Consider the following 16,626-nt stretch of genomic DNA (forward strand, 5'->3'; position numbering starts at 1 on the left):
CTGTGGTGACAGAACAAGGGGAAATGGCTTCAAGCTCAAAGTCGGTAGATTTAGCTTAGATATAAGGAAAAACCTCTTACAGTCAGGGTGGTGAGGCACTGGAACAGGTTACCTAGTGAAGTGGTAGATACTCTGTCCCTGGAGACTTTCACAGGGCAAGGCTGGATCAGGCCCTGGGCAACCTGATGTAGCTGTGGTGTCCGTGTTCATTGCAGGGGAGTTGGGACTAGATGGCCTTTACAGGTCCCTTCCAACTCTTAAGGATTCTGAGATTCTGTGATTCCATGACTCGCATGCTTTTAGGCAAGCCAGCAGAAGAGTTCTGGTGATTCTCTGGACACAAAGTGTGTTTTCAGGAACCCAGATAAGACACACATTTAGCTGCTTTTGGACTTTTGTCTATTAAAAGGAAACAAGGGAAGAAATTAATTGACTGATTCAAATTTCTCTGAGTCTACAAACTTCATTAAAAGATAACTGGTCATTGAAATTCTTTATTTCTGCTCTCGCCTTTCACCATTTTGGGAACCAGTCTCAGAAAACCAGGAGATAAATGCAGACAGGAAAGAACTACCCTGAATACATAGCTGGAATTGTACGTAGCTTGATTACACATACAGGGCACCAGGAAAGCTTAGCATTTGCAAGTCAATTCCAATCTGCTTCCACCTGCCTAACTGAAGAAAAACTGGCCCAGTTCCAACAGCTGGATTGGATTGAACTAATAGCTCCCCCCCTGCACATAAGCACACCCTGGAGCATAGTTTTAAATAGTTTACAATGTGGCTGTGGGTGCAGTACAGCGAGAGAAGGCGTTTCCATTGACGGAGTAAACACTGTTCGTCCCCAGAAATCCTTTTGCTAGCTTTTCTTCCTTATTCCTTCTGACACCTTTGAGCAAGCACGAAATACCGCAATGCATGTGAAAATGCAAAAGCCTCAGAAGCTGGGCTGGTTCTGGTCAGAAGGCAAAAAAATCCAAGTGCTCCTTTGTATACAGTATTCCAGATGACTAAGGTTAGCAGCTGCCTATCTTCAGTTAATGTTAGAAGTTGATAGATGTTCTCTATTTGCATAGGAATATAATTTGTTTGTCTGTTCAAAGTTGAGGCTTAGACTGATGATACTGTTGTACTTGTTCTGGTAGAGCTGGCTTCAGCCAAAAACAAAGCGTCAGACAAAGAGACACTGATAGAAGCTGATGCTGCTGTTCTACTCGTTCACATCTTCAAAGCACACAGAGCCTGCTCCAACAACAGCAAGCAAAATCAGTGCATTAATCCAAAATTCTGGGATTATTAACACAAAATTCTGGGACAGCATCACAGTGGTGTGAATGTGAGTACTTAAAACTGGAAGTACTTAGACTGCAAGGACTTAGAACTGAAACCAATGACGATGTGGATGTGGATCCCTTCTATTTCTTCCCAGAAAGATCTGACATCCATGCCAAACTCAATCAAATTGTTGTCAGAATTAACCCTTCCTACTAGGTTTACTTCTTTAGGTATGAGCACCAAGGGATATCAGCCAACCTTTCTTTTCCCTCAGCGTATAATGAACGCAGATTCTTCTTCCCCGCGCCCAACTTTGAGGCTTACCTCATTACAAAGTAGTCCTATAAACCTCCAAACTGTCCTTCCAAGAAAAACAATCATTTTTATCTTTTGAAGTCATATAGATTACAAAACTAGACCACCACCTCCAGCTTTATTACCAGAGCTCCATGCTAAAGGAGCTAAGGTCATCCATATGGCTAAAATGCAAGCAGGGAGGCAGGGTGCATGGATTCCACAATTCAGATCTATCATAGCTCTGGCCACAGATCTACCAAAGCAACTATATACACCTGTGTCATACCTGTACCCTGATGGGAGACTCAGAGAGCTTTATTTCATTTGATGACTTTGACTCAAAAGGTATTTGGCACTCTTTTAAGAAAGCATTGTATTCCTTCGCAGAAAGTATTAGAACTTGGTTACCATATACTGTAGCATCTTACAAGCATAAAGGTGCCTCTTAGCTACTGACTTTTAAAGCAGTACTACTAGAGACATAAGCACTGTGCACTATTTATGCTACTGTTATGCCACAATGTGTTTGGGACTCACACTCCTCAAGGCTAAAAAAGACCACCAAATGAAAACTAGGTCTTTTACAGTTGGAGCTGCCACGGGTGTTTTTTTTTTGCTTGGGGCTTCTAAAATGAACACCAGCTGCTTTTTGTTTGCCAGTCTGTGGCAATGCAATTTAAGTATCTGAACCTAGAGAGTCTCAGCAGAGTGGGTGCATCAGGTACCCACTGACTCTTTTACTCAATGACGGGCAATGACTCACTGCAGTCAGACATGCAAGCCAATACAAAAAGCCACAAGCCTCCAATTGTTGTTGCTCATGGTGCTGAGTCACCTGAAAGCCCTATGGAAGCAAAGCTGCCTATTCACGTTATCCTCTTCTACTGCTCCAAGTGACCTCCACAGGAAAGCAGTTGCTGAGTTTTCTTCTAACATGCTCTTCTGTAAGCCAACTCTTCAAGGTCCTGACACCTCCTCTTTGCACTCCTTTAACCTACATACTGAGCTACGGCCAAAGATGCGAGTTGTGAGCGCTCCTGTTTTAATTTCCATACACTAATTATCCAGTTTAGAGGTAGAGATATATCAACCAGCCCTCAGGAGACTGGACTCAAAGCAATTTAGCTGTTTGTATTCAACACGAATTGCACTGAAGCTGAAGGACATGAAGCACTCCAGAATACAACTGTTATCTGCTGTTTTAATATACAATGAAAGAAGGGCTGGAATTCTCTGCTTAACATCAAAACACAAGCGTAGGCCATTCATCACACCTCGACTGAGAGCAGACAGAAGGTTTCAGTACATCTGCATGGGCTCCACCAAAGGCCAACAGAAGCTTCCAGGTAAGCCCAAGCTAACTCATCACCACACAACGGTTGTCTGCTCAGGCTGACAGGCAGCCAAACCAGGATCATCAACTCATTCCAAGTAGTAGTTTTGTCCTGCACTCCCACCAGAAGGAACAAGCAATCTGTCTTCTCCTAGGAGGGGAAGCCAGCGTTCCTCCTACTCCCCGACTGAGGAGGGGAAGTACACCCACTGGTCTACTCACGGAGCACAGCCAGCTGCTGCTGCTGCAGAAAGGGAGCCCTCCATAAGGCACGTAGCATAGAAGAATCCAGCTCAGAGGTAGTCCAGTTTCTTCCCCAACTAACAGACTTGAAAAGAAAGCAAATCCACCACTTTGAATGCAGTACTTCACAGCCAATATATCATCTTTACTTGTGCACTGGACGTGAGACAATAGAAAACAGAGTAAAATTAAAATGGCTCTTCATGGTAACCGGGTGCAACTATCAGACTTCTTAAATCAACATAAAAGCTTAATTTTAAATATAAGAGCTTCTTATAAAATTGCAGATGACTACTTTCCATAATCTAATTACAAAATGAAGTGTTTGGTCAGAAAGGCTTCACAGACTTCTGCCACAGAAGATGAGACATTCTTAAGCTTGCCAAATATTTATCCTAGATTCCCCTCCCCCCTCCTTCACATGAAGAAACTCCAAGCAAACAAGAGTAACTCTCCCCACCTCTCCTTTAAGCCAGGAAGGAGCAGACCCCTTTTGCTGGGACTTGCTGGATTTCCACCACCGGGGCACTGAATTTGCAACTTACTTTCCTTATGTTCCCTACAAAAACGCCAGCTCAGGCCAATGACAAAACCTAGATCTCTTCCCTCTAACAGACAGAATGCATACTCAGCTAAGGACAAGCCAGATACCTTCTTGAGCAATCTGTGTTTCAACAAAGACACACTGTTTCCAGATACTAAAACAGTCTTCAACTGTAATATTGAAGTACCTCCCACATTACACTTATAAACATCCTCCCTGTGAAGTGGGGAGCATAGATCTGTAATCATACATCTGTAAAATGGGAAACAATAAAAGCAATTTGCATGCATTCACTGGGTGCATTCATTATTACACCACCTCTCTTCGCTGGGCCTTCAGTTTCTCAAAATTCCCATTTGCACACCCTTCCATGGAAGGGTAGCAGCTGTCGTTAAGAAGCTGCCACCACCAGCAGTGGTGTGGTTGTGATGGCCAAATACCACAGCTCCTCTGGAACTCCCAAGGAGTTCCAACTACAGGACCCATCGAAACCACTGCCAGAGAACAAAGCGAACCCAGGGGCAAAGCAAGCCATCCCCCAGCCTGGGACAAGCATGGGTCAGGGTGACATTGGCTTACCCGGGAGAGAGCTCCAGAGTCTCCGCATAATTCGTTTTGTGACTTAGACTGTGGTTGTTCAGGAAAAGTCAAGGACTAGGGTTGTTTTAAGACCTGCAAACCTGAGATATCACACTACACCTGGCCAGGAATCCCTTCCTGCACCTCTGAAAAGCAGGCGATGAGGTGCCCTACACGTGTCTGACCACCTTAACCTCACACAAATGAGGTGTGACTATGTTCTGTACAGCAAGTTTGCAACAGGATTTGATCATTCATTAAACTGCATCTCCATCAAGGCTAACAAGTCAAACTGTGAGGAAGCTATTGTTTAGAATCACCTATTCCATCACTGCCTCTAAAGTCCATCTGTTATTGAACTTGACAATAACCATGGCTAAAAACATACAAGAAGAGATCCTCAGCTGAACACACACATTAAAGAACGAGGAAAATGACCAATGCAGCAATAGGTGTTTGAATGGGGAAGATACTCATTTCATCTCTGGTCCTGAAGCCATTCACGCAGCATATGTTCCTATTTTGTACTTGCTGTGTTTTACTAAACACACACAAAATCAAGCTGAAAATGGACTGTACCTTTGCTTAATCCAGGAAAGGATACAAGTGTCAGCTGGCCCCAAAGAAAGAGCCTGAAACTTCCTCAGCAAATTTACTGGTGTCAACCTGACTGCAAAGGGCTAACAGTCATAGAATCACGGAATGGTTTGGGTTGGAAGGGCCCTTTAAGATCATCTAGTTCCAGCCCCCTGCTATAGGCAGGGACACCTCCCTCTAGACCAAGGTGTACTCTCTCCTCTTCATGCCAATCTCCCTGAGCAACCGCTCATCTTCTCCAGATGTGACTGACCGGCTCAGGAAGCAGGGGGAGCAGAAGATGAAAAGAATGAAGCACAAAGAGCTTAGCCACTAGCTGACTTCATAGACAGCCAGTTCTGGTGCAGGACAAGCTTCTGGAAGAAACCAGCTCTTTGATTACCTACATCAAATTCAGCGGAATGGAACGCAAAGCCCACAGCCCCAGCTCTTACAGAAGGATCCAGGAATACCAACCCAGCACCAGTTTCACAGCCATAGGTATTTTCTAAACAACGAGCAGGTTGTATTCTTGGAAAAATACCTTTTATATTTTGTGGCAATTTGTCTTTATTCCTTTAATGATGCTTCCCATCAGGTTCAGGCAGCTTGTTGCCTCTTCAGGTCTTGCATATTAGATGTCCAATTCCATTTCTAACCCCACAGCACATGCAGATCTGATCACCTGGTGGTAGCTGTTACGTCCTCCTAAGCATCGCCTCTTCAGGTAACACAGTTTTTGAGTTTCGCAAGGAAAAAGTAAACCAAAGTGAACTAAGGAGGTGTCTGTTTGCTTCCAATGGTGACAATTATTTGACAGTATTGCTCTTTTTACTTGCAGACTAACTGAAGTTTAGAGAACTGTGTAGCAATAGCAAAGAAGCAAGAAGCTTCCCATATCTGCACCTTATTTCCTACCCAAGCAGTTGTTCTTGTGGTGCAGGCGTGTACATCTGCATTCTCCCGAGAGCGTAATGGCCTGAAAGGCTAATAAAGGAGCTGCAGAGTTGCAGGTTAGAAGCTCTGCCTGAGCATACTTGATGTTACATTAAATGCAATTCCCAGCAGGGAGCTACCTGACACCTGTGCTTTCACTTTGACTCCTGAGCTGCACTGAGGCCGTTAAGGCAGCAGGACCACAGATGCTTAAACCAACCTAAATCAGCCACTCCAGCCCTACTCCCTCCCAGACCTTGCTTGCCAATGTTAGATCCCGTGCCAGCAAAGTGAGAGGCAGAAGGCTAATCAACCTGCAAGAGTGTGCTCTGGAAAGAAGGCAAGTTACTGCAAAATAGCTGGAAATAACTGGCTTTTTGGGACTGCTACAAGCCTTATTTGTTTCAGCTGGTGTTGAAGGGAATTACAGGGAGGCTGCAAAAGCACCAATCAGTGCACAAACAGTACCCTGAGATGAGCCAGTAGCGTCACATCCCCTCATTTGTTAACACTGCACAGCTATGGTACCTCCACTGCAATACGCCTTGGACATCTGACAGGAGCACGGCTCTGTCAGCCCACACCCTTCTCAGATGCCCAGAGATCGTATGGATTTGGCCTCCCCACAGCAGTATTCCTCTGCTTGCAAAAAAAAAAAATCATGGCAATGTGACAGAAAAACGTGAATAAATCCGAGCATTTTCAAGAGCTAGATCCACACCGCTAGCAAAGCAGGAACAGCAAACACACAGAAGGTGCCAGAGCTGCTGATGGAGATCTGGGCTAAGCCTGGTGCCTTGCTCTGCCTCATTCAGGATCAGGTTGCTGATGGCAAGGAATAAGAATGGATGCCACAAAGTCCCTGGGCACAAAGATGACACAGGCCAAAAGGTGATACAGTGGGCCCCAAAAACGTAACTGGAGGAGACACTGGTGGCCGTGACATCCCAATTTATCAAGAATCTTATATTTTATTTAGCCAAGGACACCGACTGATCCTGATTAGGAGAAACTGGCTGAATGGTTTGATCTTTCAAGGCCAGGCTGGATGTGGCTCTGGGCAGCCTGGTCTGCTGGTTGGCGACCCTGCACACAGCAGGGGGGTTGAAACTCGATGATCACTGTGGTCCTTTTTCAACCCAGGCCATTCTATGATCTACCATCTCCATCTTCAAGACGGTGCCTGCAACTATAACATAGAATAAGTAACGCGCTTCTGCTCCAAGAAGTGGCAGGAGGAAAAAGCTCTCAGAAGGACACTATAAGGTAAAGAATGAAGCCGGAGAACCACAAGCAGAAAAATCAGAAGGTTCAAGATGTCAGCATAAATAAATAAACCCAGAAGTTGTAAGGAGTATCACAAATTAAGCAATTGAAACTCTTTAATTTTTTCCTCTAAAGCCTCAATTGTGTCAGAATAATCAGTGCTGTACATTTAGAAAAACACCCGCTGAGCCTTAAGACCATACGCTGGCGATGAACACAGGAAGGCACTCTCCTTCTACATGGGATGATTTTAAAAGCCCTTTCACATCTCTGGAGAACATAAAATTGAGAAGGCCGTGAGGATAAACTGTTCTGGCACTCATTCGTCCAAATAAGACATTGGTGTCTTGGCTTCTATCACCCAGCTGTGCAGGTTCAGGTTAGTTCTGACTGCTGCTAATCACATTTCAGTGCCTATAAAAATAGACGAGTCTGCTCACTAATAAAAGCAAGAACACAAGCTAACATTAAGTGAGTAGCACTTTATTTCTGGCATTTGATTTTGCCATTATCCTTTTTTTGGGGGGATAACAAGTATGAATTCTTCAAAATTAGAATTCCAGCCCTATACATGCATCCATATCTCCTTAATGCAGGAAGGCAACAGCAACGTAAGAAACTTCCAACCCAATCTAAGACTTGAGAAGCGCACAGGTCAAACAGTCAGTGCAACTGACTGCTATAATCTGCCCAACAGATCCTCTTCCTCGGGTTTAGGGGAGAACCACGGGGCACAGAGGTCTGCCCTAGAGTCAGACAGAAGTACTTACTCATCTTTTGTTTCCCTTTTAAAGTTGCATTAACAAACAGCAAAGACGATCGTGGCCTAGCAAACCCAGTAATAAAATATGAGTTAACTACAAATTAAAGGAGTAAGTGTTCTGGTCTGCCATAACAGTCTGTACCCAGAGGGGATCAATAACAACTCATCAGTATTTATTAGAAGCCAAGGGAAGGCTGCTAAGGTATTCCTAAAATGCTTTTGAGCCTGATGAGTTCAAAGGCAGGGACTGTCTCCAGGCAGAAGGTGACTCAAACAACGCTGCTTTCAAACCCAACCTGGGAACGTACGGTATGGAATAGTTCAGATTTTCCAAAGGATACAATGGAGGTACCAGACCATGATTTATTACTCCATCGTTCTGACCACTTATTTTCCCTTTGGTGGAATCTAACAGAAAGTACAGATGCAGATCAGCGACGGCACTTCTCAGCCTGGTTTTAAAAGCTACGTACAAAAACTGGAGGCAGCATCTCTATGTAACACTCCCTGTTGCAGCACGCACCAAAACAAGTGCATTTAATTGCTGACAGTAGGGAATCACGTACAGCACTTGATTTAGGCAAGGACTGTTTTGTGGAGAACTGATAATCTCACCGAATACAGACAGAAACACTGTCAGAACGTACAGTGGTATCTCAGGAGAAGCACAGTAAGTAATGGCAATTAAACAGCGCTGCTGCCCTTCTTTCTTTCTCTGCTATAAATTGAGCTTACATTCTAGACACCCAAGTTACGTAAAGTTTACTTATAGGAGAACTTTGAACTTGAGCTTTTAAATAAGGATCACGATCAGGAAAAAAAAAGTCAAAAAGGAGGTACAGCAAAAAATATCAGACACGTGAAATGAATTAAGCTGTCCGAAAGACATGACAGACACTGACATTTCTAATCCTTGAAGTCCTTTAAATGAATCTAAATCTCACTGTAGCAAGTATGCACGAGTACACTACTTCTCCTTATTCCTATGTTTCATCTGCTTGGCACTCACAAAAGACAGATTCCTCTCAGAGCCTGACCCATCCCAAAAGCACAGATGACAGCTTCAGCTCCAGCAGAGTTAATGTGGTTACCCGCCACACAGTCTTGGGCTCGGCCACAAAAGGAGCCAGTCAGCAGACTGGGAGATAACCCTGGAGGATACACTTCTCCGTAACTGCAAATACCCTATTCCAGAATAATGACTCCGCTTCAGGAGCGAATGCTCTCCTGAGAGCAGGGGTACCCCAGCAGGGCTGCTCTAACTAATCCCAGCGAAGCTCAGGCTGTCAATTCTCCTCTCCCCCCCACAGAGGCGGATATTTAATTCCCCCCATCTTGGGCACGCTATAACATAAGCAAGGATGGATGACGGCTCAGTTTGCAACGGGCACCGACATACCTAACCTTTCCCTGTTTGGAGCTCCGATGGATTCAAGCCAGGGGCTGAGGAAACAGCAACAAAGCCGGCGACCAGCACGGGCAGCCGAGGCACGGGCTAAATGAATGAGGAGCCGCAGGAAGAGCCTCGCTGGAGGAGAAGGGAAGGAGGAACCCACCACGCCTCCTCCTGCCCTGAGAAGCAACTGCTTAAAGAAAGGACGGGAATTTTTTTTAGCTACTTCCTACCGTTTCCCAGCGTTACCCAGAAGTGTCGAAGTTAACGCGCTCCTCACACGCGATATTTCTGGGAGGAAGCTCTGCCGTCGCAAGTTCAGCCAAAATTAAGGTAAAGATTACTCTGCATCGGGAATGTCAGCTTAAAGGCACCGCCGCCGCCGAGCCCGACCCGCAGCCAGCCGTCCCCACCCACACAATAGCAGCAGAGGTGGGAATCCCGCACAGACACCGCACGCGTTTCGTGGGGGCGACTGCAGAAGTCCATCTCGGTGATAGCGCTGGAGGTGATGAGGAGCACCCTCAGGAGAACTCGGCGCACGCTGACACGGATCGAGGCTTTCATCCCCGTGAACCCTCATCCGATCAAAGCCCCGGTGTGGTTCCAACACGCCTCCCAACCCTTTCCCTTCCCGTTACAGAACCTCAAACGCAACCGGGGAGGGATGAGCTCCCAGCCCAGCCCCGCCGCCGTGCCCGCTGCGGAGGGATCCCAGCGGGGGGCAAACGGGCCTTCAGCCCCACATCGGCCCGGGGGAGCCCGGCGGTGCCTCCGGACTCGGCCGGACACCAATTCCGCGCCTACCGATATTTAAACACAGAGCGGAAGGCTGACTTCGGGCGGAGCGGGCCGGGAAGCCCCGCGGGCAGCGGGGAGCGGCCCCGGGATGGGGGCACGGCCCCGGCCCGGACGGCCCCGGCCACAAAAGGCGGCGGCACCACTGTCCGCGCCGGGCCCCGGGGGGCGGCGGGGCCGGGGGCCGCACCCCGCCGCGGGGCCCCACCGCCTCCCCGTCCCACCCTCCCCCCGCTCCCCGCCGGCCGCGCCCGAGTGACGGAGGCGAAACGGCCCCGCCGCGCTTCCCCCCGCCGGCCGCCTCCTTCCCGCCGGCGGCGCCGCGAGCGCGGCCAGGCCCCGGCCCCTCCTCTCGCCGCCCGCCCGCCCGCTGCCGGAGGAGGAGGAGGAGGAGGCGGAGGCCGGGCCCTGCCGCGGCCCCGCCGGCCCCTCGCCTACCTCCACGTCGCGGCCCTTGTTCTTGAAGCTCTTGATGCGGTGGTTCTCCAGGCCGGCGGCGGCGTTCTCGGCCATGGCGGCGGCGGCTCCCGGCGGCTGAGGCGGCTCCGACGGCGGCGGCTCGCGCGAGGGGCGGGGGGGAGGAGAGGGGGGCGGGGGACGCGCTGTGACGAGCGCGCGCCACAGGGGGCGGGAGGAGAACGGCGGGGAGGGGGGAGGGGGCGCGCCCGCCGTTGCCGAGTGACTGGGAGAGCGGCGGGCGGCGCTCAGCCAATCGCCGCGCGGCTCCGTCCGCTTCGCCCCGCCCCCTCCCCCGCCGCGCTCGCGGCCCCCGGGCTGGAGGAGAGACTGCGCTTCCCGGCGCGCAGCGCGGCGGCGCGGGGCACGCTGGGAGCTGTAGTCCCCGGCGGGCGGCGGCCTCGCACGTGGAGCGGGCGGAGTCGGCGGCGCCGCGCTAGGGCCTGAGGCGGCCGGCGGCCGCAGGGTGTTCCCCGCCTCTGCGCCGGCCTCTGAGCGCGGAGGGCGACCGACAGGGCGCCCTGAAGCCAGCGAAATTACCACAGCGCCGTACTACCAGTGGGTCTGAGGTACTTCAGTCGCACGTAGCGTACCCAGGCTGGACACGGGGGTGTGTGAGGTGAGGTGACATCGGGTAGAGAGTGCTGAGGTGATGTGGTGTCGTGGCGGACAGCGAGCGCCTTCCGTGAAGAAGAGCGTGTTTCTTGGGAATAGCATCCTAGAAAACCCACTCCCCTCACAAACCTCCCTGAGCCGTGTCACGTTCACACCCAGCTTGTTATGCCATAGCCCCAAGGAGACTGGTCTCAGTGCCTCCCTTTAATGGACAGCTGGGCTCCCTCACAGCCTCCCCCAGCCCCGTGCTGTCCCTCAGCTCCTGACTCACAGCTCCACAAACGGAGGCCCACAGTCTGCAGGGGCTGGATATAACCTGGAGAACCTTGTTCTCTGCTTTCCAGCCGTGTGCCAAATGCTTTTATCTGAGGGCTCAATGTAGCCTTTCTCTACATCCCTCTTGTATCCCAGTAGCTGCCAACACACATTGCTCTGAGCGTGTACCTGGGCCTGCTGCAGCCCCATTGGGAGTGATGGGCAGAGAGCTCGGCCGGCACGACCGCCTTTGTCAAGATGGCCGTGTCAGGGGTGGCTCCTAGGCATGGCACTCGCTGCTGTGAAGGAGAATTGGATCCAGCTGCCCAGCTGTCTTCAGGAGAGCTGCCGAAGCAGATTCAGTAGCTGAGAACTTTGCTCTGCCCGCCAAGAAAGGTGGTGCGGCCGCCAGCTGCGGTTGCTCAGAGCCTCTCGGACATCAGAGCGGTGCCGGCGTGGCCGCTGCCAGACAGGGGTGTTGCAGTTATCCTCTGGAGGAGCTGCTCACCATTGCCACGAACAAAGGAGCTTTGTTCAGATCCGTTCGACGTAACCTATGAGGTAAAGTGGAAAACCTGTGAATAAAAAATGGGAAGCGTGCAGGCTGAGGCAACTCAATTTACCAATCCGTAAACCTACACCCACCAAATAGATGGTATTTTTATATACAGTGGTGGTGATCGTAGTACCACAGAATTGCAAGGGTTGGAAGGGATCTCAAGAGATCATCAAGTCCTGCTGCCGGTTGCTACCACTGACTCCAAATCGGAATCACAGAATCATAGAATAACCCAAGCTGGAAGGCACCCTTAAGGATCACTGAGCCCCATCTCTTGCTGCTCATCATATAAGCCTGTCAGTTGCTGCAGTGCGTTGGGCGAGTCTTAGTAGACACTCAGGAACTGGATACCTCTTAGAGCTACATGGCAGTTTGATTAGTTTTACTGCCTGAATAAAGCTTCTTGGTGGAGCTGTTGACTAGATAATTAAACTTGCATGTACTCAGAGAGAAAATGTTCTGATATAGTTAAGCAAATACTGCTTTTTGGCACTATAATTAGCAGACACTACTAAAATGTGAGTTGTGAGTACTTTGCTGCTTTGGAAACTGAACATATTATATGGCTCAGGGTGGCTATTCTTCCTCACCACATGGGCTTCGCACTGATGTATTCCTCGTCACCAAGACCTTCAAGATAGATACCAAAGCTAAGAGGAGGCTGTTAAGATTTATTGGCTCTGAGCAGCCCCCCAGCACTCCATTTCAGCCCCCTCTGGGGACATCAGTCCATACGCCAGCAATGCTTCATCAGGGCTGGTCTCCAGTTCCACTACAGCCCTGCCCAGCCACAGATCTGAATGCAGGCTGCTGTCCTGTATGGGCTGAAGTAGGGAAAGGTGAAGGGGTGGAGGGAAGGCTAAGTTGTGGCCAACAAAGTCTGTGAGTGCCTTCACTGCCCCAACAATGTACGTTTGGTCACTTAAGAGTCACAGGGAGGAAAGATTTTTCATAACAACTCAGAGATGAAGGATTGCAACATCTCTTTGGGTGTCCCACTACTGCATGGAGCTGAGTGCTGCTTTTTTCTAGGATGACCTATTGGCTTCAGCAGAACAAGCTGAACCAGATGTGGGGGAAATGTGGGAGATGTGGGTGCCTCGTGCTGCTCCCCACGGGAGAGCTGGGCAGCTGGTGAGGTGGTATGATCTAAAACCCACTGTCAAAAACAATCTATATAATCATACAACTTCTAATCACACTGTTAATCAATCCTCAAAATTCATCTAACCCATTTGTCAGTCTCGTGTCTCGTTGGCACATCACAAAATGGGACAACTTGAGTTGCAAGACCTCTGGGACAATGTAGGACTACTGACAATGCAGAGCAGGAGGGACTTTTCTCTACAGAATTTTCTGCTTTTCATGTGCTCTCTAACTCTCAGCAGATTTTAACTTCTAGGGCTTGCTTTCCATCGTCTGTTAGAGGGAGGCTGTTAATGTTTGAAGTACTTTCTATCACTGATGTCAAAATTTGTCTTGATAGGATAAGTTATGTTCTTACCTGATAGGATAAGTTATGTTCTTACCTCATGGTGACTAGGGCTTAGTAATGACCATGAAGTCATTATCATCCTGGTGAAGACTCAAGCTTTGTCAAATGCCATCGTCAAGGATGAGATAACACGCGCTGAAGAAGAGGTAAGATAGGTCCTGCACAAGAGAAACACATTGAAAATTACTGTGTACGAAGATACACACCCAGGTAGGAAAATTCCTCATCTGAAATGAACCTTGGAAAGTGTTGGGGGAATTATTGCTTTTTTCCTGTTCTTATGCTTTTCTTAAGACATCCATTTACTGCTGTCTGTTGGAGATGTAATACTGACTATGATGAGCTTTTGGTCTGATCCAGCATAATCCTTATATTAATATCAGCAAGTTAATGCTTAATGAGCCATACCACTATGAATTTGATACCCAAATACGATTCCTGTTGCCACTTTGCCTCTCTCACACCAGGGTGCAGGTTCTTCAGTCATCCACACTGGAGGCATCCTACCTAGTGACGGACTCCAGTCTGGGGTGAAAAATGCAGGTCTTTGGGCTGAAAACTCAGATATGGGCTAAGATGGCTTACACAAGGGTACTGGCTACATCAGGAGTATGTACTTCATCAAATTTGGCTCTCTGGTATCTTTCCAAGTCCTTCAACGGTATCTCAATGGGCCTGGAAGTCTCAAATAGTTCTCTACAGCAGTACAACATGTACTGCTTCCCACAGGCAGCATGGTCAATGGGTCTTTGCAAGACCAGTCATCCCCACTTTAGGACTGTTACAGCAACATAGAGTGACCTGGAGCTCAGGGAAACCAGGACCCTCCTGAGGCCACCTGTGCCAGGACAGTCCCAGAGGACTGGCTTTGCTTCTTGGGGAAGTTGCTTCTGGGGATGACTTGAAGAGCTGGTGGAGTAACTGACATGAAGCTTGCTTTGGAAGGACCAGGGTTTATGCAGGCATAAAGGCATGGGTTTATTCATGCCTTGGTATCTGCAGACAAGGAAGAGGTGCACTGATGGAGCAGCTGGCTTTTACACTAGCATTTCCAGAAGCTGGGTGACATTTCTAGTGAAGGAGGAACTGTAAAATCTCTAGCTATTCACAGCCCCCTCGTGCTGTCTAAGAGGCAAATTGCTGCTTCAGCAACTTTGTCCATACTTTGACTGTGAGGACAGTTAGGGGAAGCTCCCCAGGGACAGGGTATCACTTTTCTCCTCTGCTATTCTTGTAAGAAACCCCAGATCTTCCTCATTTTATGCTGTTTCCCACTGCCAGCGAGCAGCAAGAACTGCTCAGTGAGAGGTGAACCAAGATCAAGGGTGACAGCAAGATGGATGTAGGGTGTGATCCTTTAGAACAAGGGCTCATTGCCATGGAGCCCAAACAAGATGCCCTTGTTGGGTAGTAGTATCCAGGCCCAGCCAAAAGCCCAGATCACCAGACAAGACCACAGTGGTCAGTCAGATCCCAGGTCATGTCAGGGTCCATACTGGTGAGTTATAGGGCCAAGTATGGGCATAGCTTCATCATGGCTCAGCAGAGACTAAGGACAGGAGCCCTGCTTATAAGCAACTCCCAAGAAGGGCAGTGAGTCCCTGCCAGCGCTCCTCACATCTCAATCCTTTCGTTGATCCAAGGCCAGCCAGCTGCGCTGTCAGAGCTGGCCCTGGGCCCAGCCAACCCCAGGAGGAGGAGGAGGATGTCCTTGGTGGCAGAACACCCACCTGGAGCTGCAGATATCCCCTGACATCTGAGCTCCAGGCCACTGCAGAACCAGAGGGGTCACTGGGACATATGCCAGGGCCTTAGGCCAGCCCTCACAAATTTAAGGCAGATAACAATCAGCAGCTCGTGCCATCCTACCCACAGCATTGATGCAAGGAAATCTTCTGAGGTGTAGTTTGCAGAGCCACGGGTCTTCCAGTGGGCTAGGCTGGGCTGTGAGCAGCAAAAATTGACTGGCTGGCTGATTTTCCTGGCATAAACAGCTCTGTGTGGTCTGCTCCATGGCCCAGACCCTCTGGTACAGGCAGCCTGGGGATGCCCAGCCCCAAAAAGGAGCAGGAAATTCTTGACACAGATGAAGCTGCATCTGAAGAAGACAGCAAAGGGATGTTTACAGGAAGGGTCCCTGAGGACCTGGGAAAGACTGTCTGCAGGATGGCTCTCTTACTTTATATTTCAAAGCGGATAATTTATTGGTATAATTGGGAGTTTGCTTTCTTCTCTTCATTACAGATGTGCGGAATACCGCAGTAGAGGCAGTGAGAAGGAAGTGTGTCTGGAAGGGAGATAACTGCAGAAGAGCTCTACGGCAGGGACAATAACATCACTGGATTTGGGAAACTCTGCAGGGATAATGAAAACCTTCTTTAAACACAGTGGTCACAGGGTATGGGTTACCACATTCCTCACCCTCTGCAGCAGGAGAGGTTTGGTTCTGCTTCATGGCAAAGGGGAAGCCTGTCTGTCTTTGGAGCTCTTGGACTCAACCAGCCAGCATGGGAAGATCCACAGCTCGCTCCCACCAATGGGTACTGCTCCCCTTGACCTAAAACTGGCACTTGGTTACAAGGGGACCTGAATGGATGGAGGAGCGTGGGTGGAGGTTAACATTTTCCCCTTGCATGCCCCATCATGAAAAAAGATCCGCTATCTAGAAAGCAGACAGCTTTGCACTGAGGACTGTAATAAAATTGAGACAATCTGCCATGGCTGGACCTCGCTTGTGTCGTTTGCACCAGCTCTGCATGGCTGCAAGGAGGCAGGGTGACAGTGCAACACATTGTGGTGTGGTTGGGACATGTGCATGGGGTATGAGTGACCTTTAACACCTCCTAATCATAACGCAAGCCGATGCTGAATGCCCCATGGTATGCCAGTTTCCTAAAGAGTGTGGTGCCATAACACTGCTGTTTTGATCAGGTACTATGTGATATACATTGACTAGCACATGTTAATGTCCAGGGATGGATGGGGAAATTGTGGTTTGATCCACCACAGCCAGATACATTTAGCTAGCCCAAACTTGATTAACCAGCACGTGTTACCATCACAAGGCTCGATGCCCAGTTTCAGACTTCGGCACATGTCAGTGGTATGTTTTTTCTCCTAAACACTATCTCTGAGAGCTAGTGACAGACTGACTACCTGTGCTGTAGGAAATGGGCATTTTTTATCTGAAGCATCTCAATTTAGAATTGCAGTGCCACCAAAGCAGTTTTTAGTGCTCACG

At 49.0% G+C, this 16,626-nt stretch overlaps 1 protein-coding gene and 1 long non-coding RNA gene across 5 annotated transcripts in view; one reads left to right on the top strand and one right to left on the bottom strand.

The window, feature by feature from the left end:
- Positions 1-10,577, bottom strand: part of KPNA3 (karyopherin subunit alpha 3) — a 53,205-nt gene extending 42,628 nt beyond the window's left edge. Inside the window, exon 1 of one of the 4 annotated variants that reach the window (NM_001193575.2) lies at positions 10,444-10,577. In NM_001193575.2, the coding sequence (NP_001180504.1) occupies positions 10,444-10,518 (75 nt within the window). In that variant the 5' untranslated portion in view covers positions 10,519-10,577. Of the gene's footprint in view, positions 1-3,129; positions 3,760-9,213; positions 10,293-10,443 lie in introns of those variants that run through there. The other 3 variants (XM_046941707.1, XM_046941710.1, XM_015275679.4) reach the window with 3 other exon arrangements.
- A 291-nt stretch (positions 10,578-10,868) lies between these two features.
- LOC112531567 lies at positions 10,869-16,103 on the top strand. The gene is made up of 2 exons (XR_005847653.2): positions 10,869-13,531; positions 15,630-16,103. It is a non-coding gene; the product is annotated as an uncharacterized LOC112531567 (long non-coding RNA).
- The last annotated feature ends 523 nt before the right edge of the window (positions 16,104-16,626 follow it).

The sequence above is a fragment of the Gallus gallus genome, chromosome 1 (genome assembly GCF_016699485.2).
Source record: "Gallus gallus isolate bGalGal1 chromosome 1, bGalGal1.mat.broiler.GRCg7b, whole genome shotgun sequence".
NCBI lineage: Eukaryota > Metazoa > Chordata > Aves > Galliformes > Phasianidae > Gallus > Gallus gallus.